The sequence below is a fragment of the Microtus ochrogaster genome, chromosome 16 (genome assembly GCF_000317375.1).
Source record: "Microtus ochrogaster isolate Prairie Vole_2 chromosome 16, MicOch1.0, whole genome shotgun sequence".
In the NCBI taxonomy this organism is placed as follows: domain Eukaryota; kingdom Metazoa; phylum Chordata; class Mammalia; order Rodentia; family Cricetidae; genus Microtus; species Microtus ochrogaster.
Genome location: NC_022018.1, coordinates 23,892,714 through 23,914,637, shown reverse-complemented (window position 1 = coordinate 23,914,637; position 21,924 = coordinate 23,892,714). Strand labels below are relative to the sequence as shown.

Genomic DNA, 21,924 nt, shown 5'->3' with positions numbered 1-21,924 from the left:
AAAAAAAAAAAAACATGAGGTAGAGGGAGCCCAAGCTAGCAGGAGTTATAAAATAAGCCTTGACTTTTGTAAAGTCTCTGCAGCCAAACGTTTCCTTACTTCTGTGTAACTTCAAGATTGTGTAAGACATAGCAGTAAGAATTCGCTCTCCTTCAAAGATGTAGATGTCCCATATCCTGAGGTTCAGCGTAAAAGGAGTCTGCAGCAAAGAACAAAGCAGAGCAAGGTACTGTTAGTGCTTCCCTTACCTTGGCTGTGCACTTTCATAAAGAGGTTTATAAAAAGTACTTACTCGATCAAGAAAACACTGAAAAAACCATTTCATTGTATAAAAACTTGTGTAGATTTCTTGAGAATCCTAAAAAACAAAGATCTCATAATTTCTGAGTTGTAACAAACAAAATAGCAATAGTAAGGAGGCTGTCAAAGGTGAGCAAATAACCATCTCATAGTTTCATACTTTGTTTTTCTATTCCTATTTTTAATCCCAAAATTTAACTAATAAGAATTATCACAGGATGGGCTGGAGAGATGACTCAGTGGTTAAGAGCCTTGCCTGCTCTTCCAAAGGTCCTGAGTTCAATTCCCAGCAACCACATGGTGGCTCACAACCATCTGTAATGAGGTCTGGTGCCCTCTTCTGGCCTGCAGACATACACACAGACAGAATATTGTATACATAATAAATAAACAAATAAAAAAAAGAATTATCACAGGAATATGTCACCATGATAGGACTATAACACAATCATTAGTACATTTTGCAGTGAACTGCTTCATTGCACCATTATATTTTATAGTAAAGCATGCATGTGTTCATAAGGAAGCAGTTTTTATGCTTCTTATAATGCTTTTTGTACAATTTAAAACCTAAAACATAATGGAGAAATCACACATTTTAAAGCTTTTGTTAGTAGTATTTATCAACTTCATAGAAGTAATCTGAACCTATGAATTAGGACTGTAGTAGTCTATTAATACTAAATTTTACAAATCCGATGTTCTTTAAACAATCAAGGATTATGATTCCATAGTGAGGTAACCAGAAACAGGGAACACCTGCTAAATTTAATTAATTACTGCAGCTTCACTCTCAGTGTAGGAGGCTATAAGTCAGTGACACATCTACCTACCAAATGTTGCTTAAGTTTGGACAGAAATTTATTCAGAATTTTTTCATGATGTTCTTGAAATCTCAATAGTTTAGGAAAACCTTGGACAAAAAAGCCTAGAACACAAACATAAAATCAGAACTTCAGAGACAATACCAACAAAACCCCAACTTAAAAATATAATATATTGTATTTGAACTTGTAAAACAAAACCAACATCCTTAGTTACCAGGGTGTTTTCTTCCTCATCATGGAAATAATTTCATGTGAGCTTTGGAGAGTAAAACTTTTAGCTAGTACTTGCTTGCTAACTACCGCCTTTACTTTGTAGAACTAATAAAGAGGAAAACATATTTCTAAATTAGGAGGAAATGTTTAACACCAAAAGACAATGGAAACGGAATTTATTTATCAAACAGCCTCCTTTCTGCTGGCTGTGACTTTAAGCTCTTCAGTCCTGACAACCACTCTGTTCTACTGCTACTGCCTTTCACATCTTACTGTTTGCCAAGAATACACTAACAATTTCACTACTGTATTTCTACATTTCTTACATTAAAATCACTTTTAAATTCTTTTCATAAGCTATATTTAACATTAGCTAAAACATGCAGACACTTAAGGTTATACCAAAACCTATACACAATTACTTTCTAAAAAGTAATTGACTGTAAATGGTAAATTAATACTAACTTGCATATTTAGTTCACTGAATTTATAACTATTTTTTATTCAGAAGTTCCTTTTCAGGTATTTATTCAATCATTTCAAGAACATATACTCAATAGACTTTATTCCTACAATTAGTATTTTCAAACCTAGTTTCTAAGCACATCTGGGAGATTTAAACGACATCTTTTGGTTTCCTAAGAACCCAGGAAAAGGTATGATGGACAGATTCTCCTTAGATATTCATTATTGACAATAGTTTATAAACATTAAGCTTTCTTTCAGATTTAATGAAACCCATTTTGCTTTAGCATATAGTCTCACATATTTGTTTATCTGAGAGTACATTAAACTCTCCACATAACAAGTAATTTAAAAAGCAATGGTTTTCTAAACATAATAGCAAGTATAATGGGAGATCCTAATACACTGAATTAGTATATTTTCTAACACAACCCCTTAAGAAAATGCACATACAGTTTTGTAAATGTCACCGGATACTGGTTAATAAAACTACACAAAATTCACATTTGTGATTTCCATTGGAAGTAAAGTCAGAGTAATAGGGACCCAAGAACCAAGAAAAGAGCAACGAAACACTGCACTTACAACTTAGGTTCACTTTTGAAGATGTGTGTAAAAATTTACAAAGATTTTTGTCCCTCAGAAATAGTTTTTTTTTAAACAGTAAAATGATTTTATTTAAAAATCTTTATCTTTCAATTGGAACCACTTTCATGGTCAATTAGAGAGGAATGGGAGATAGGAAAATTTCAAGAAAATCTGACTTGTTTTTTAAAAAGCCAATGCACTTCAGTAAGAACCAGCTTAAACATGCTATGATTGTCTAACATTTATTCACTTTTCAGTGACATCCTGGCCTCAGTATTTTAAATTGGTCTCTGCCCAGTTCTGGGTTGATCCCATATACTTACAATTTTCACATAAAAAAATATAAAGATCAAAGGTAACCATCAGTCACAAAACTGCCCAGATCTAGAGACAAATAATCCCTCAAGTATAAAGTTACCCATAAAAATGGCCTAAACTAAACTGTAAGAATAATAGGGCTGTAAAATTAAGACTGATTAAAGATTAGTTGGTGACAGCTGAAGCTAAGTCAGCAGAAGAGGTTTAAAAGAAAAGTCCATTTTCAAAAAGTACAGGAAAACATCATCACACAATTAACCTATTACCAAAGTAGAAAAAGCTCCATGATATTCCAGGATGGCTTGGCAACACCATCACACAAGGAGCCCAGAGAAAGACCAATGATGACAAGTTCTTTCTGTCAAGGTGTCTTTTTAAATCAAACAGGTTACTAGATAGTAGCTTGATACAACAGTATGTCTTGCTTCTGGAGTCCATTTAAGGCACTCAAAGTACCCAGAATCAGTTATTATGCAGATATCTGTTAAATAACCAGTGAGGAACATAGGGAGCAAGACAAAAGCACATGCACAAGCCCACCCTTTTCTAAAAAGAGCCTGTCAGATTTACTATGTAATAAGACTATGGAGAATTCTAATCTTGAAATATTTAAATGAGCATTCTCTGTGCTAGGGTCATCCACTCTATAAGCATAAATACTCACAAAGTGAACCTAAGTGGTTCACCTAACACTGTCTTGTATAACTAGTACATTGGCTTCATGGCCTTGCACATGCAAGAGAGGTGCTCTAATACTGAGTGATGACCTCAGCTATTCGACTGGTCTTAAAGCTGCTATCAGATAATATAGATGGCACTAGGGACAAAACAACACATAATCCTGCTTTCTGGGAACAAATACTACTTTCACTCCTAAAACGAGTTGCAAAATGAGAACAATGAAATAAAGTTTAGTGTATTTTCTTGGCAAATGTAAGAAAAAGGCCATTAAACTCAATCTGTTAATTTGAAAACAAACCAAAGTGTTATGCATTTTGTGAAAATTTGTCAAATTTTGTTATTAGCCTTTTCCTTAAGATGGAATGAAACGTAAGGCTGGAAGAAGGCCTGGGATTGACATCTGCTGTCCTAAATTCACTAGGTATCATTTGTTTTCCTTCCGTTTGCTTTCCCTCTGCTTGTTTATCCTTATGTATGAGGTTTTCTTACCATGCATAGCATGTTTGGGGCCTGAGAAGAGTTTGACCAGGGCCCAGAAGGCATCTTCCTCGTTCATGTACATGAGGAGTAGGGCTGTTATCTGGCTCATCCCTTGACAGTACCCGACTTCCTAAGGAGCAATGAAACACAGACTGGGGGCTTAAAAATCAAATTCCATGAACACATACATGAGAAAGGTTAATCTGTAAAATACCAGGAAATGCCTGGGCAATTCTAGAGATAACTGTTGTAATATCTACAGCATCGGGACACATGCTATACAAGATTTCAACTGTGCTTAAGAGTAAACAGGTGTGGGGAACAAGATACATTTAAAAAAAAACTTTTACATGTAATATGGCAATACAGTCTCTAACAATGTGAATATTAATTTTATTTAATATATGGTTCTCAGAAGCTGGCAAACTGTTCCCAAAAATCTCAGTTTTCTGTCTTGTCCCCTCTGTGTTTCTGCAGACACAAGGTTAATTTTAGTCAACCCCTCGCAGACCTCCCACAGGTGAGAAGTTAGGGTATCCCAACAGGACCTGCCAGCAGGCCACCGCTCCCTCTCCTGCCCTGCCATGCCTAATCTTAAATGCTTAAAAAAGAAAACCAAAGACCACAAAAATATAACAAAACAAGAATAATCTGGAGGGAAGGCATCCTGTAGTCCTATCTAGGTTTTCCTACTTCCAAATCGGATCTTGGGTTAACATGGGAGCTATAAAAACATCAGAGCTCATGGGACTATGCAGACCATCTGACATGAAGAAATGGCCTACAAGTGCCATGTTATATAGAGTGCCAACAAGAATCATTGGTTCTTCAGAATACAATTCAAAGAACTAGGCAAGCAGGACCCAACTTACCGTATTATAGATAGAATATGCAGCAAGAACATGGAATAAGGATTGTTGCCTAGAGAATTGAAAATTTATATTAAACATAATTTAGTTTTTAAAAGAATTTAATTTTTAAAATTACAAACTTAAAAAAAAACAGGCTGACTAAAAACAAAAAGAATTCAAATAAAATTACTACTGTAGTTTTTTTTTTTTTAAAAAAAAAAAGCATACCAAGCTCAAATTGAACCAGAATTCTCAATATAAAATAATAGTTTATTTGAGACATTATCATACATTCAGATAGAAAAACTTCATATGGGAAGTACTAAGGCTTCGCTGATCTTACTCTGAAGCCTCTAGTGAAATAACATATGGACGGCCTCTTGAAGACTCTTAGAGCAGTAGCTAAGTGCAGGAAATGGCAGTCCGGCAAGACATTCCCAAGGAAGTAGAACAGTCCCATCCTAAGACTAGATTACCCATCAGAGTGAAGGTAGGGGGCTGCACCCACTACATTCCTGACAACTCACTGCTGAAGTTTGTGCCACTTCAATCTTTGCTGACTTAATCTTACTTCTAACAGAACTGGCCTGGTGGTGAACATCTGTAATACCAGCACCCAGGGGCTAAGGCAGGAGGATCACAAGTTCTAAGCCATCATCCTGGGCTATCTAGTGAGACCCTACCTCAAAATCCCAAAGCAGAACAAGACAGAAAAGAGGAATGAGACTAGAGGGAGACACAACAGTGACTCCATCAACTTGGAAGTGAAACGACCACACAACTGCTTTGGGTTTCTTATGTCATTTCTGGGCTCAACAGGCAAAAGAGGTGACTACATTAGTCAGGATGTCTTGATCCCTATGTGAGAGGTTGATGGTACTACCTAAAGGACACAAAGAAATCACACCTGGAATAAAGGAGACTATTTGGGGAATTTCTTAGCATGTACGTACTAAGTACATACAAAGAGTATATGTGTATGGAAAACTATAGCAACATTATTTAGAGAGACTGATAATGGTTCAGATTTTTCAGGATTGAAGCCCTAAGTCCTATAACACAGCTGAGGTACTTGCTGAGGGATGGGTAATGAAAAAATGTATTTATAAACACCATGACACATGGCCAGTCATAGGGATAACTGTACTTTTCCCTTCTATTTTGGTGTGAATGCCTATATATTAGTATTTTCTTTCTCTCGCTGTCTTATATTAGAAGTACTAATAGGTGACTCTATACTACAGTTACACTATTATACAGTTATATATAGTATATATATTAAATATATATACTATTTAAGCGTGACTAGCAGCAAAGGACTTGAAATGCACTTGTGGACAGAGTTAATGTGTTTTCAGCTGTGAACAAAATAGTTGCATCAGACTAGACAGATGTATGATTTTGTTACAGCCTCACATGGAATCAGAATGGTTTAAAGGGATGTGTGTGAGCACCAAATTCACAGGGACAAGCTGCAATGGTCAACTATACCAGTTAGGCTGCAATTCCCTTATTATTTAAGTACTGACCTAGGTGCTGTGCTCAAGAGTTTTACAGATGTGATTAAATCCGTTGTTTACTAAATTTGAGTCAGGAAAATTATCCAAGGCACACACAGACTGAACTTTCCAGCCTGCCCTTCCTGGTCAAGCAGATCTTAACACTGTAGCCTACAGTTTTTGCGTTGCTGATCGGATTCTAAATGATACATAGGTCGGCAAAATAGTGTCATTTCATTACTACACTGACACAGTGATGGCCACTGTGGTAAGGACAAATGCTCTGTTGTACTCCATACATTAACTTCTCATTTAATTCATTTTCTTCTTTCAGGTTCCATTTATTCATGAGGTCACAGTTTGAGAGATAAACTTATTACCAACAGTTTTCAAATAAATACATGCTCTCACATCTATAAATGACCTCAAACTTGCAATCCTCCTGCCTCAGCCTCCCTAGTACCTACAAAATATGTTTAAGAATTTTACAATCATAAAATAATTCCTTACCAATTTTACAACATGTACTATGCCAATGTTTTAAAATGGTAAATTAAGTCAGACCCCAGTTTCACTCAACATGGAATTAAATGATCTACAAAAACTTTTAGGATCAAAATAAAAATTATAGTACAAACAAGACATCCTAAAAGTACAGTTCATCTTAAAGACTCCAATAAAGACCATTTGTACATGCATTATTCACATTTTATAATATTAAACTTTACTTACTTAACGCCGTATCTGTCTCTAAACATAATATGGTTCCTAAATGTGCGGTTCACGTCAAGGTCTATTTGTCTGATGTCAGGTGAACAACCTCGTGCTCTGTGTTTTAATTTCTGAAGAAGAAAAGAGGAGAAGAAAATATATTTTCATGAAAAATACTTGCTGAAACTCTATGATAAATAGCAAAATGCTCCTAATTAAAAACTGTATGTATGTATGCATGCATGCATGCATGCATGAATTTATTGGCAGAGGGTAGGGCTAGGGAAATAATTCCCATGGCTTAAAGAAAGATCTAGGCAATATAAAAAGACACACAAAGAAAACGTTTCCTTCCTTCCATGCCCCCATCTACTCTGCTCACAGCCTTTCCCTTCCATGGTATCAGATTTAGATCAGGTTTGTAGGACTAACATGGCTGAGTGGTGCACTCTTCAAAAAATTCTTTTTCCGGGGCTGGAGAGATGGCTCAGCGGTTAAGAGCAAAGGTCCGGAGTTCAATTCCCAGCAACCATATGGTGGCTCACAACCATCTGTAATGAGATTTGGCGCCCTCTTCTGGTGTGTGGGCATACATGGAGGCAGAATGTTGTATACATAATAAATAAATCTTTAAAAAAAAATTCTTTTTCCTCTAGCTCAGGATTTTCTTTGCTTAGAATGAATTACTGCTTCTTCATTTGCTTCACTTTCTATATTCTTGCAGGAAATCCAACACCAATCTGAAGCACTCTGTAGAATTCACAGAGTATCCAGTTTCTTTTCTTTGTATCTTTTGTTTGTTTGTTTGTTTGTTTGTTTGAGACAGGGGCTCACTGAGCAGCCTTAGCTAGCCTGGAACTCACTATATAGACAAGGTTGGCCTTGAACTCACAGAGATCTAGTTACCTGTAGCCACTGCCTCCCAAGTGCTGGGATTAAAGACGTGCATTACCGAGGCCGGCTTAGTGGCCAACTTCTTAAACTTTCTCCCAAAGCAGCCAGTCTTCTGCTTAGGTTGGCCTGTCCTCAAGGCCACTGCCTCTGGTCTTAGGACTTCCTTAGCTTTGCTCTGAGCTTGGGTCCCCGATTCCTGGGTCTTGGTTTATGGACTGCATTCTCCAATAGCTGCTGTGAATGGGCACCACAGAAGTACAAAGGTTTGGAAATCTTAAATATCTGATGACTTCTCTTTCAAACCTGCTTGAGAATTCTAAATTAGAAGCATTCTTGCTCAAAAGGCAGTGCTTTACCATTTCCTGGCCTCCTGTGCTGCCACTGGAATTCTTCGTTTCTAGGTGAGATCTTTCCTTCTCTGGAGCTGGTGGGAGCACTCTGTTTGGAGGTTGTCCATTTCTTTACTTGTTTTGGACCTATTTTCATCCACAGATTTGGGCACTTCAATCTTACAAACTCATACATCTCTCATCTCTGCAAAGCTGTCTTTAATAATTCTGGATTCCTATGTCAATTTCCTCTTCCTCCCCTGGCATGATTCCATTTTCTTTCAGGAGCTTGGTTATTATAGTGTGGGATCTTCTAATCAAGCTCATGTTCTTTTTTCTCTTTTAGTATCTGTGCCTTTAAATTTTATTTTCTGAAAATTTCCAATTATTTTTGATTAAGTTTTTCATTACTTTTTTTATATTCTTAAGGTCTTTGCTATTACAGAATGCTCCTTTTTATAGCTTACTATACTGTTTTGTTGGTGCAATGTCGATTTCATTTCTCTGAAGATACTAAGAACAATCTTTTAGGTTTTCTTCTTATTCCATGATCTGTTTCTTGCAAGTGCATTTTTCCACTTGTTTTTATTTGTCTCCAATTTAAGTCCTTTTCCTCAAATGACTACTAATATTTGTGTTATGTGTTTCCACTTGAAAGTAAGGCATTAAACAAAGCTATGTGCCCAGATGGAGCTTCACGACAGTGGGCAGTGATGTCTCTGTAGAGTGGAGATGTAACAGAGCAGCTGCAGTGCAGCCCCTAGAAGGTCTTTGTGTCTATTTTCTTGCACTGGTCACATATCCCAGGGAATCTCTCTCCAGCTCCTGACTGGCATCTAATTGTTGGTATTCCTGAGAAAAAAGCTAACTGTACCAAAAGTGGGGTATTATACTCCCCTGCACAGCTAGGATAGCAGCTGCTTCACCTTCTCCCAGTAAGAGACCTACAGTCCTGGGCCTGTGCTGGAGGAGACTTGGGGACTTGCTCCCAACTGCTTTACCCACAGACTTTCAGTCACTTCAGTGTTCAGCTTCACCTTTATGTCCTGAGGTACCTACAGGTGGTAATTACCAAGTCCTCTAGAGATTAAAGACATAAACCATGTGGCTTCTCCAGATTCCTACTGCCAGAACAGAACTTAGATTCCTCAGATTTGTTTTGTTTACTCTGTCTGCCTGTCTGCACTCTCTGCACTCTGCGGTCCAAACTGTGGCAGACATGATTTTTTCATTTTCTTATTCCTTATAGGTTTGCCTTTTTTAAAACTCTGATGTCAATTTGGTGGCATTTCTGGGGAAAGGGAGCTAAATTATGACTGTTTTCATTACCAGTGTTTAACCAGAAAGATGATTAAAATTTGTAACTATTTGTATTTACCTATGTTTAAGTATAAATCATTATCCATAGACACACATTCATATAGAGTCATTTATCATATACTGGTGATACAACTGAGTCTAAATTAATTCCAATACATATATTGGAATCATAACTTTAACCCCTAAGTTAAAAGGAAAAGTGATTATGTCTAGAATATACATGGGCTTGACATTTATGTGTCTATATGTTAAGTATTTTACTGTGTTTTGAGGTGTGACCTTCTGCAGCTTTTTAAAACAGGAGAGTGGCCTGGGGAGTGACCCAGTGAGATAACGTTTTTCTAGTCTATGAGAGGCCTGTTTCATCCTCAGCAATACAATATACCCAAAAGAAAACATGAAGAATAACCACAGTATGTTCCAGAGTTTTGAAGCAATACAAATAGTAACCTGTATATATTTGGTTTTTAAATATCTTTTATTGTTAAGGAAACAGTCAAATATAGAGGCTTCACTTGTTCTAAAGGCCTCCTGGTAAGCACTGAGATGTTAAAACATAGGAAGAAAGACATGACCAAAAAATGTCTTAAAATAAAATTTAGCTGAAGGAAAAAAAAAGACCCAAACATATCTATAAGACTGGCTTTTCTCAAAGACATGAAAATCACAGTAAAGACATTAAGACAGAAGCAAAGGCAAGGAAGCAGGTAAAAGTGCACTGGGCAGAAATGTTATTTATGTTCCAAGGAATTTACAGGTAGCAGATGCAGTGAAACAAACACAGCACCCCCTACCCACACCCCACTAACAAGTAGGTGAGCAGACTCTACAGCTACCCAACAGGGAGATCCATATTCACAAGTACCACAGTGATAACATGGAGGAATGCTTTCACTAAAAGGAAGAGACCTACTGAGCCTATACTGTAGAGAGAGGCTGACAGGGCGGCAGTGAGATGAAAGGCCAGCAGTGTCTGTGGGGTTCCTCCCAGAAGCCTGAACTAGGCTCATGCTGTGGAGTTTTAGAACCATGGTGCATGGGCTTTCTGCCACTTTAACATATGTTTCTAAATTCAAGACAGACACAAATGTGATATAATTAAATGAAAAGGGGAAACACTGGTTTGGAGCCAGAACAGACTGGGTTCTTTGCTCACCCTGGGTGAGAAGTTACAAAACCTTGCTAAGCTCAGGTTCCTGGTCTGTTAAATGAAACGATAATGATACAGAAAATAGTAGTAAAACCTGCCTCATGCTGTAATGGCAAGACTTAAGTAAGACAATCCCCGTACAACACGCAAATAATGTCCATAAAGTATCCTAACAAGGTCAATGCTCCACAAGGTGAAGTAGGAAAGATGTTTCCAAAATACAACAATACAAAGCTTCAAACTAAAACCAACCAGATCCCAGCTGGAGAAAGGGAATCAGAAAGGCATTCTAAAGCACCTTGAAAACTCAACCTATTTTTTCTCCCCACTCAAGTCTTCTAGTCCACTGAGACTCCGTGGATTTCAGCTCAGTTAATGCTTTTATTTGGCTGTCTAAATGTCATGCACTCTCTAGAATGCAAATATCTGCACAGTCTCGTGTCCTCACAGGAAGCGCCAGCTCTGCACACTGCACTCCTTTACCTTTGTGTGCTGTGTAACACCATGCAGAGCTCTGCTCCAACAAGAGGCACAGACGCCTGCAGATGAAGCCAAAGGCCTGAATGTACAAACATGCCAGGCTCCATCTCGGAACATAATACCTTGGTAGATTAAAAAAGGAAAAATCACTTCATGGCATAGTGCAGACAGAAATGTAAGTCATTTTTATAGAGGGACAAGGAAAGAAGGTCAGAAAAAGAAGGCACGATTAAATGATGTCATGAGGAGAATTAAGTAATAATTGTAATGTCTGAAGGTATCAAACTAAACAATTAGCTTGGGAGCCTTAACACTCATTTGTTTTGTTGTTACTGGGTTACTAAACCACTCTCTTATGTGAACTAGGGAAAAAATATATATATATATATAAATATATATTTATATTTATATTAGGTTGAAGAGTGTCCCCTCGTGTTCACCCAGAACCAGTGCATGTGGCCTTATAGGGAAGCAGAGACTTTGAAATCACCATTAAGCTCAGAAGAGAGCATGTGCACAACAACAAAACTGAAATCCAAGGGCTGGCAACCTTATCAGGGAGGAGACACGTGACATGTGACACAGGAGGCAGAGAAGGAGCTACAGAGCTACAGCCAAGGAACACTAACAATTGCGGGCAGCCAGCAGAGGTTGGCAGAAGGCCAGGAAGGAGTCTTCCCTGCTGCAACACTAACTTCTGAACTCTATCCTCCAGAACTGTGTGTGACAGGACAGACTGCTGACTTTGGTCACCCGCAGCCCTGGAAATGAATGCAGTATGCAGACAAAAGTACTGTGTGGTCTGGCTAATTTCTGTGTTCACTTATTAACCAGATAGTTACTGAGCACGTGCTGTATGCTGGGCACACTGTTCTAAGGGCTAGAGTTAAACTGTATGTGTGCTCTCTCAGGTAAACATCACTTTGAAGATGGGCTCTAAAAACTTGATGCTAATAATAATCTTATCACTAGTCTAAAGTAATATCAAACTCTAATACCCTGAAACACAAAATTCACTGCCTGTGTGAAGCCCCGTACTCTCATAAAACTATTAATTCTTTAACTACTGCTTATTCTCTTTCATTTGGCAAGCTTTCATCTGAGTTCGCACATAGAGAAGAAAAATACCAAAAGACACTAAGGTGTCTTTTACAACTGCCTGGGTTTAAAATGATTTTTCTTTTTTCCCCATTTGTTCTGTTGTTATTCATTCTATGTAAATACATTTTCTATGGAACATACTTTAAAACCTATGGATCTAAGAATCTTAGATGTAAATTCTTATTCTTTTCAAAGGTTAATATAAACTTAGGTTTAGAAAGAGTACACACAGGCAGTGTTAGAAAAATGGGATTCTGCTTTTACCTTCCCCATAAACTCTAAACATGATATAAATCTTCTTATTAGTAGAACAACCAAACGTAAGTCAACTTTCCTTATAAATATACCCTAGCACTAATGGATCACTGTCAGTGTCTAACAATAGTGGTCGATACAGACAACACTTGATCTAAAATTTGAGTAGACTGGCACTAAAAAAAAAACAACAACAAAACAGTAAACAATGAAATCTCAATACAATTTCAGGTGACCGGAGAATACCCTATCACCTTAAAAACAAAGAGAAACGATTTTGCATTTTAACTTCAAACTCATAGTTAATTTAGCTACTCACACTATAAAGGTCTTTTGTTTCTTCTTTCATTTTAGGGATCTCAAGAAGAAGAGCCCAGACTTCGCCCCGGAGCTGGAGTGGAATTCCTTTGTAAATTCGTCGATGAAACTGATTAAAAGAGAAGGAAACTGGAGAAGGTTACAAACTGACAAAAGTTCAGATAGTCCCTTCCATTGGTCTACTGAATATCTCTCAGGTTTTCTTTTCCAGATATTCATGACTATTAATCTATAAATTTTAATAAGTCAATACAATTAGGGTTTGTCACTTATTTATTTTTTCATATCTTAAAAGGGAAACATAATCACAGAAGGAAAAAAATAAAAAACTACCAAAAGAAAATAGGAAAAAAAGAAACGTCAAGAACACTTGGTAAATCGGAATGCCTGACTATTACAGAAGTGTCCTTAGGGTAAAATGAGCAGAGCCAATGCTCTTTGGTGACTCATCTTGTTTACACATTTCCTTACTATACACCATCCTTTCCCACACTGCTAGAAGGTGATCCAAATAGTAGGAAGTGGTCCTGTGCCGAAAGCATCCTCATGAGTGCAGACAGCATCGTATAAACTCTTTCCTAACACCATCTCCCTGTAGAATACATGGTGTGCCATCTCAGACCCCAGTTAGCTCAACTGCCCACCTCACCATTTGTCCCTTTTCTTATAAGCCTATCTAATCATACAAAATAGTTGGCAAATTTCCATCAAAGAAAGACAAAGACCCCTCTTTACTCCTTTGTCAGCTATGTAGGGAATCAAGCCCAGGTCCTTGCACATGATAGGCAAGTGTTCTCAACTACTAAGGTACTTCCCCAGCCCACAATTTGCTTTTCAAAAACATTAGGCATCTAAGTAATCATTATCATCTTAGGTTCTTGAAATATACATTGCAATTACTCTAAGGATCTTAAGACCCAACAGGCTTCCTTATCTTATAATTATGTGATTCAAGTCCATTCAAAACAATATACAAATCTATTAAGGTCATTACAATGTGATATATAACAACACTTTGAAATTTAAAAATTAATGTCCAAAAGAAGAAATTATTAATAAATTATGGCAGGAACCCTTAAGGAGGATTTGAGATTTTACTTATTTCTTTAGACTTTACAACACTTGCATATACATAATGATGTATCTAAGAGATGAAACCCAAGTCTAAGCATTACATTCTTTTGTTTTATTCACAACTTAGACACATAAGCTCGAAGGGGGTGTGTGCATGCACACGCCTGTGCTTTCGTTTGAGAAGCTGCATGGGTACATGTGTGCAGACACACATATTATGCATGTGTATGTGCAGGCCAAATAATAACATAGGAGTTCCTCTTAATTCTTCAGGTACTGTTTACCTCCATCTCTTGACACAGGGTCTCTACTGGTCTGGTACTTGCCAAGTAGACCAGACTGATGGTCCAGCAAGCTCCAGGGATCCACTTATCTGTACCTCCCCCAAACTGTGACTGTAATCATGGGCCCTTTTCCATAAGCATACAACACACACATGTAAGCAGATATACAATTATGGAGTTTATATTTCTTAAGAACAAAGGTCATCCTTTAGTGACCACAATACATGGGTTTTGTCAAGCTAGAGTTATTAAAGTATATGGATAAGTGACAAAAAATGCTTTAGAACTTAAGAGTAGACAACACTGAAACAATAATTGAACTTAAAAGAAATATAAAAGTGATATCTCTGGCATCCAACCAAATATGCACATTAAACATATATCAGAAAAGTAATGAAGATGTTTCTAAAATAAGAACTTTTAATTACACTTATTGATTTTCAATATACTTGGCCCTCTAGACTCATGGTTCTATATCTCTACATTTAATCACAAGTCAAAATTATTTTTTTAAAAAACTGTTTTACAAATGTCTCAAACTTCTTTCATGTTAGTGCTGTCTAGTAAATATTCACACCACATGTACACTTGGCCTGGAGATGAAAGACGCTAGCCACTGGCTACTTACAAACACTGTGCCATTCGTTATGAAAGACCAGTGCATCTGTGGACTCTGGAACCACAAGGGTCCTAGAACAGCCCCCTCAGATGCTGAGCAGTGACCATGCTTGACCATTTACATAACTGACTTGCTATGTTTACATATTTTTCCTTCCATCTTGTCAATTATGATAGAAGTTTTAGCAATTTTGTAAAACATCGGGCATTACATCAAAGCATAGCTTATTGACAAGTCTGTAGTGTAGTTTCCATCTGCTGGTCTTCCAGTTAGTTAGCACAGCATTCCTATATATTTTCTATGACAACCCTGTGTGCCTGTGATGTAAGCACACACCTCCCAGCTAAAAGGAAACAAAGCCCCTGTTGCAGCAGGCAGGCCATCACTGTGGGAACACAGCCATCATGACCTTCAAGAAAGCTCAGCTCTAAAACTCCAAATATTCTACACTAGCGCTATGTGTGCATTTCAAGACATGTTTAGAACCTTTCTTCATGATCGCTATGAAAGCAGGGACTCTGAGGAGAAAACATTCCTCCCTCCCTTTGGAAGGAACAAAAATAAATGTTACCTTTTTACATCAGTGTAATTTAAAACAAGGTATGAATTGAAGGTGGTAATTCTTTTAGAAGGTACATTCTGTTTCACACCAAATTGGACTATATATATCATCAAATGATTCTACCACTATAGTTATGGGAGAGTGCTTTAAAATTATACATCAAAGAAATAGTTCTGCTAAAATCCCTCTTAATGGGAACTGCATTAGCTGGAGTTGCTGTCAGAGTAATAGCCTAGCAGAAGTACTCATCTTTACAGACGTCCTTACTTCAACAGATACGTGCAGACTGGAGAAGAATAAAGCCGCATAATCCTACAAATACTTTATTAGACTGAATGTGAAACCAAAGTGTAGGTGCGATGCTTCGAAACTTATCCTGTCATCATGGCTTGAGCAATCTTTCCACAGAGGAAAAGGAGCTGTCAGCTGCAAGCTGATCTGAGGGGGTGTGTCATTAAATAAGAGCACAGAAACTGTACCTAATTTCCCACTTCGAAGTGATTCCTTTTAAAATTATCTTGAGTTCTAAACTCAATATTAAAACAAAGACTCAACAACACAAAATTAACTCACTTTGGTGTAAAATAGAATAGTAAGAATTTAACTTTAAAATAAGGATATTTGTGGTGCTCACAAAGAAAAAACGATGACCTTAGCTCTGTGAGATATCCTATAACCAAAAGATCTCCACAGTGAATAATTTTCCTACAATGGCAGGTCAGAGTCCACAGTAACGGCTGAAGAGTCCTATAATAAAAGAAACCTTACTTGACTTTGCTTTCCCCCAACACTGCAAAACAGCCTTTCCTGGGCTAACAAGCAGCACTTCCTATGCTGTACTAAGGTAGGTTATTCAATCCTCACCACAGCTCGAAAAGTAGGCATTACTGTTGCCCTGAGTCAAGGTAACATTGCTGTGGAAAAATTAAATATCTTCCCCAAAGTCATACGGTTAGTATGAGACAAGCTGGAATTTAAACCGAAACTATTCCACTGAGCTTTATCTTAGCCTCAGGGCTGCTCCTACGTCAGTTAAAACCCGAGTAACTGATGCTCTTCACAATTCTTGTTATGCTGACACACAATAATTTGTACTTATACAAGTGTGTATTTGGGAAAGGCTGATTTCATGGGAAAGTATAAAGAAATGCAGGCCAGCGCAATGGCTCAGCAGGTAAAGGTGCTGTAGTCCAGCCTGAAAACCTAATGTCAAAACCCAGAGACCACATCTATTAGAAGAAACCTGACTCTTGACCATTGTCCTCAAACCTCCATTTGCACACTGTAACACACACGCACCCACATACACAGACACTAAAGTGGAATTTAAAAATTTAAAGAGTAAGGAAATAGAAGGGAAAAAACCTACAAGTTCTAAAAGTTAGCTTAGTTGTGTTCTGGCATAGGATGTTTCCCACCTTTAAAAGCTTTACACAGGTAACTAGCATTTACTAGGCGTTGTCTATAGGCCAGGTTGTGCTAGTTTTCCTGTGTTGGTCCATCAGACCAGCATCCCTTTAAAATGAGCACTATTACACTGTGAATGAACTGAAGGTGAGATATTAGGGGCTTGCAAGCATGAGACCAAAATCATTTTCAAAATATGAACACGCTGTCTCTTTCCATTTTCACTATGACTTTTGCACTGACGGCAGAAAGGGATGGTAATAAAGCTATTACCACAGGGTACAAACCAAGGCAACAACAGTACAATTTGGAATTACTGTACTTTTTACTCATTTTTTTTTTACAAGGTCAGTTTTACATAGGAATGTTCCTAACATAGGAAGCACTAATTGAATTAACTCTTAAACTCTTGGGCACAGGTTGCAGTGATATGCTGACTGATGAAATCAGAAGTCCTTCTGGAGCTGGTACCTACCTTGGAAAAAGTGCTTCTCAAGATGTCTGAATGACAATTTGCACCAAATGCTTCATCTCACAGAATGCCATTATACTTGAAAGAACAACTAACCACCCACAGTTCTAGGGCTCTTTCAGATTTATGGCTATATTTGGCAAGCATTTTCTCACAATAAATACACGAAAGCTCTGACTTGAAGGAAAACTGTTGGCACCGTGTTGCAACTGGTAACATTAAACCTTGGAAAGCATGCTCCAGCACTCATATGGCCGTCTGAGGACAACTTGATTTATATGGGCTAGGGGCTCAAACTCTGGTCTACCAGGCTTGCACAGCACCTTAACCTGCTGAATCTTCTCAGCAAGACTGGGAGTGATCTTAAGGAACTTGAGTTTTAGTTTTTGTTGGTTCCCCTCTCGTACCCCTCTACTTGGTTTAAAACTTAGCAGGGACTCAGGGCAGAGCAGCACAAGGGTTTCTGGAAGCTTCTGGAGAGAAGATGGCTCCTGCTTCCAGGACAAGTGTTCAGAGGGCATTCTTTTTCAGCAATGTGATATGGATGTGAGGTCTGGAACGACAGCAAGGATTCTGACCCCAAAGGGAAGCCAGAGTGGAAGCAGAAGAAACTGAGGCACAGAAGACCTAACAGAGCAGTTAAACCCAGTTACACTAGACCTCTGGACAGCCAGCACTGCTCTGACTGCTGGAACCACTCTGACCTGGAGACTCTATTTCCAACGTGAAGATTTTTAAGATAAAGCATTCTGCTTCATTAAACTAAAATTTCAAAAATAAATGTGAGTGTAAACATTGGAATAATTAAAGGAAAACTCTTACTGTGAAAATCCACAATGAATTTCAATAGCTTCATATGGAAATAACATTATTTTAAATTACCTTCTCGGTATTCTTATATTTTTCCCATCCTTTCAGCATTTTCAGCCATTTGGTAGTTCTTTCAATTTCCAGTTGCTTTTGCTAAAATAAAATTCAAATACAGTGTTATTGTTTGTTTGACACTTCTTTACTAATAAATCACAAGATAACAAAACCAAAGAAAATGCTTTTTGAAGTGACATTATTCCAGAGAGCAAATGCCCTGCCTAACTTGCTTCTAAGAGGGATAATGTGAGACCAGTATCAATAGCAGCCAAGAGCTGACAGCAGGAATCTCACATGGTACTTGCTGTCAGTGAGAAGACAGTGAAAGGGCTTTAAAGACAATCAGAAAGGTCCAACGTAGACTACAAAAGTTTTTTAAAAGGAAAATTTGAAGTTATTTTGCAAAGCAACAGAAAAACAACTACAAGTTTCAATTCTCTTTTATCTAATTTTACTCAATTCTAGCACATTAATATTTTTGATGACTAAGTCTGCTTTTTAAAAGAATTTAATTTAGTTACTGTGTGATTAATATATAACAAGCTTCATGCTAGAGAAATAATATACAAAAATGAGCCAGCGTTGTAACCTGAGACTCCTCCCTCGTGTGCTGACAAAGGAGATACAACGCTGTGGCAAGGACTCTGACATGAAATAGGCTAGTACCAAGATCACATGGAAAAGCAGTCAAAGACCCTACACAAGGAGCTGAAAGATTATTATGGAATTTATCTGGTGTGGTGTGGGATACGTGTGATTCTGATATCATTCAGCACCCCATGGAGCTGACAGAAGTTTCAAAGAGTTGAAAAAGGAAACAAGTTGAAGAGACTTGTATGTCATATATCAAGACTGAGATCTGCATCAGAGCTGAGCACTGAGGCAGGTTAACAGGGTTTAACTTTTGGGGTTTCCAGGGGAAAAATACTTTCCCCCTAAGTATTGAGACCTAAATGCATGATAAAAAGCAATGAAAAGAAACAACTACCCAAGAAAGGCAACAATTCTGCAGCTTCATCTTACACTCCAAGGATGCACGCTCCCTTTAGCCTCATGAGGCAGGTCTGTCACTGAGGAAGCAGATACAAGAGCTTAAGAGACAAATCTAGCAAGGGCAGAGAGAGAGAGAGAGCAGGCAGGTGGGCTCTCCTTATGCTTTGCTGTCGCCTCTCTTCTGTCTTCAGTTACCATCCTGTATTCTTTCTAACACAGGCAATCATGCTTCCTGAATGAAAATTATGGCTCCTTACTGACTGGCTTCAATCCAGCCCCAAACAGGCAGGCAGTACACTGGCAGATGGCACACACCCACCACCAATAATTTTAGATCTAAAAACATAAATCCCTAAGGAAAATCCTGAATTTAAGAACAGATCCTCACCAATGAGAATGATTTTAGAGAATTTACCTTTAGGTATATTCATAAAACTCTATTAATTACTTTCTAACTCTTTAAAGTTTTTATAATAAAAGATGATCACTTGTGAGCAAAAGAACATTAATTCCCATTTTTCAAAAGGATAAATATGATTTTTATTATATTAGTGATAAAATGATGCAGATGGTTCCAGAAATATGTTTAATTTTAAAACTCAGTGGGGCACTGAAATCTAATTAATGTTTTGCTAAATGTGCTAAATCTGACTTTAGAGAAGGCCACACTGTGAAGAACCAGGGACTGGTTAAGGGGCCATTTGCTGTGTTTTTGTTATTCTCCATTCCATCCTTTGACTTCTTATAGCATAACCTCCTCCTCTACCAACAGGAAAACACCCAAATAATCCACATCAGCACAAGAGCATGACACACACTTAGCCCAAGCAGCCCTACGGGACCCAGACATCTCTTGCTAACTTTCACTTTGATTTCTATGAATTACCAATATACCACTTTAGGAAGTAGTATTCTTTTTTTTAAGATACACTTTTGCATATTAATGTTTGCTATCCATTTTTGCATCCTGAAGAACCATTAAACATGCTTTTCTTTCTTCTATACAGATAAAAAATTTAAACCTTGGATAATCTCCTAGTATAGGAGTTTAAATATCAGTTAAGCTTAAGTGCTAACTCTGCAATACTATCATTTCACTACCCCAGACTTGAATGCACAAAGTCTCCCTCTCCACTCCAATCAGTAATTCATAGCTAAAACCTACTTTCTCACCAAATATACTCAAGCTGACTGTTCTAATAATTGTTTTGAAGAGTAACTGACACCACATATGATAATTGTGAACTTAAGTGCCCTTAGAAAAACAGGCTACAGAGCATCAGTAAGCCACAGATTCATTTACACCAAAATGAAAGTAGAATACAACAGTTGTGTCAGGATTTCTACCTGAGATTTTTAACAGACACTCTCAACTGAAATCTGTTGTCCTGAACTGCTGGTTATTCCCAACACACAACCAAGCCTCTCTGACCAAGTTCTGCTATTTGTCTGCTAGTGGTGCTTTTCCTCACCACCTGTGATGGATGGCTCACGCTTACTGTCAACTTGACAGATGTATAACCACACAGGAGACAAAGCTCTGATTATAATTGGGAGGGAGTTTCTAAACTGAGTTAACTGAGGATGGTTGGGGTCTGAACCTGACTAAAAAAGTAGAAAGTGATCTGAGCCCCAGAACTCATCTGTTTTCCTGTGACTGCCATGTGACCAGACAGACGTTCTAACTTCTACCGCCATGACTTCCCTGCCATGATGAACTGCACATCAAAATAAGCCCTGCACCTCGAACTGCCAAAGCAAGCCTTTCCTTAACAAAAGCCTTTCCAAAACAAGCTTTTGTCAAATATTTTGTCAAAGCAATGAGAAAGTAACTAATACATCATTCACTGGCAGTATCTTCTGTAACTTCTCAAGATTCAGTTCAAATGTTTACAATCTAGGACCTCCCCAAATGCCTTCATGTTCAAGCTAATTCAACTATTCCCTCAGCATTTAGTGGCATGGACCAAGGCCCAGCTGAGTCAGAGTTCTGCCTCTTCCTATTGGTTTCCCTTGGGACAAATCACTTGATCCTTCTTTACCTTGGTTCTCTGTTCTACAGAATGAGAACCATTACAATTATTGTTGCACTCAATACATGTACACTAGCAGACTAAGTGCTCAAATCACATTATTGTTGTTGTTGTTTATTATAGCATTAACTCCTTGACCACAGAGACCAAAGCATATGTTTATCTTTTAATTTCATTACCTAAAACAACAGCTGTACAAGAGAGTTTAAAACAACATATTAAATAGTTTCATAAAGCAGGACATAGGCAGCAATGTGAAATAATTACTACCGTCCTGTGGTTCCCAAGTAGAGTAGGAAAGAGGATGATTTCACCACGTAATACAGAAACAACCAACCAGAAAAATTTATAATACCCGCATGTAGCACAATGGTATAAAGTGTCATTCCATATGTTCTCAGATGGTTTCCACAGTGTGATGAAAATCAGAACTGCTGGTGTGTGTGAGAAGCTCAGACAGCATAGATTCTGTCAGCTTACTTTTGACTTTAAGCACATTACTTTTCTTATTTTCATTTTGAAATACTTCAAACCTACATGAAAATTTAAAAAAAAAACCATATCATATGTCCTATGTAGTTCATGAAAATCTAACAAGTATTACTCTTTTGCCAAATTTTACTTATTTATTTTGGGGGTGTGGCAAATACACTAAAAAAATCACAGATATGAGTACATCATATCTAAATATTTCCAAGAATACAGCCATTTAAAAACAAAAATTTTATCCTAATCATTGTACCATTCTTATATCCCAAGAAATTTCAAATTCAATCATTATCATCTCATAGCCTATACACTAAAATTTCTAATTGTCTCCCAAATGGTGGTGT

The 21,924-nt window shown here is 37.6% G+C and overlaps 1 protein-coding gene across 2 annotated transcripts in view; it reads right to left on the bottom strand.

The window, feature by feature from the left end:
• Nucleotides 1–21,924, bottom strand: part of Usp6nl (USP6 N-terminal like) — a 127,859-nt gene that overhangs the window by 20,696 nt on the left and 85,239 nt on the right. For both annotated transcript variants that reach the window (XM_013349059.2, XM_013349060.2), the window contains 8 exons: nucleotides 18,081–18,161; nucleotides 12,782–12,889; nucleotides 6,955–7,064; nucleotides 4,745–4,793; nucleotides 3,882–4,002; nucleotides 1,134–1,228; nucleotides 293–358; nucleotides 100–199 (listed from right to left, as the gene is read on the bottom strand). In XM_013349059.2, the coding sequence (XP_013204513.1) occupies nucleotides 100–199; nucleotides 293–358; nucleotides 1,134–1,228; nucleotides 3,882–4,002; nucleotides 4,745–4,793; nucleotides 6,955–7,064; nucleotides 12,782–12,889; nucleotides 18,081–18,161 (730 nt within the window). The remainder of the gene's footprint in view (nucleotides 1–99; nucleotides 200–292; nucleotides 359–1,133; nucleotides 1,229–3,881; nucleotides 4,003–4,744; nucleotides 4,794–6,954; nucleotides 7,065–12,781; nucleotides 12,890–18,080; nucleotides 18,162–21,924) is intronic.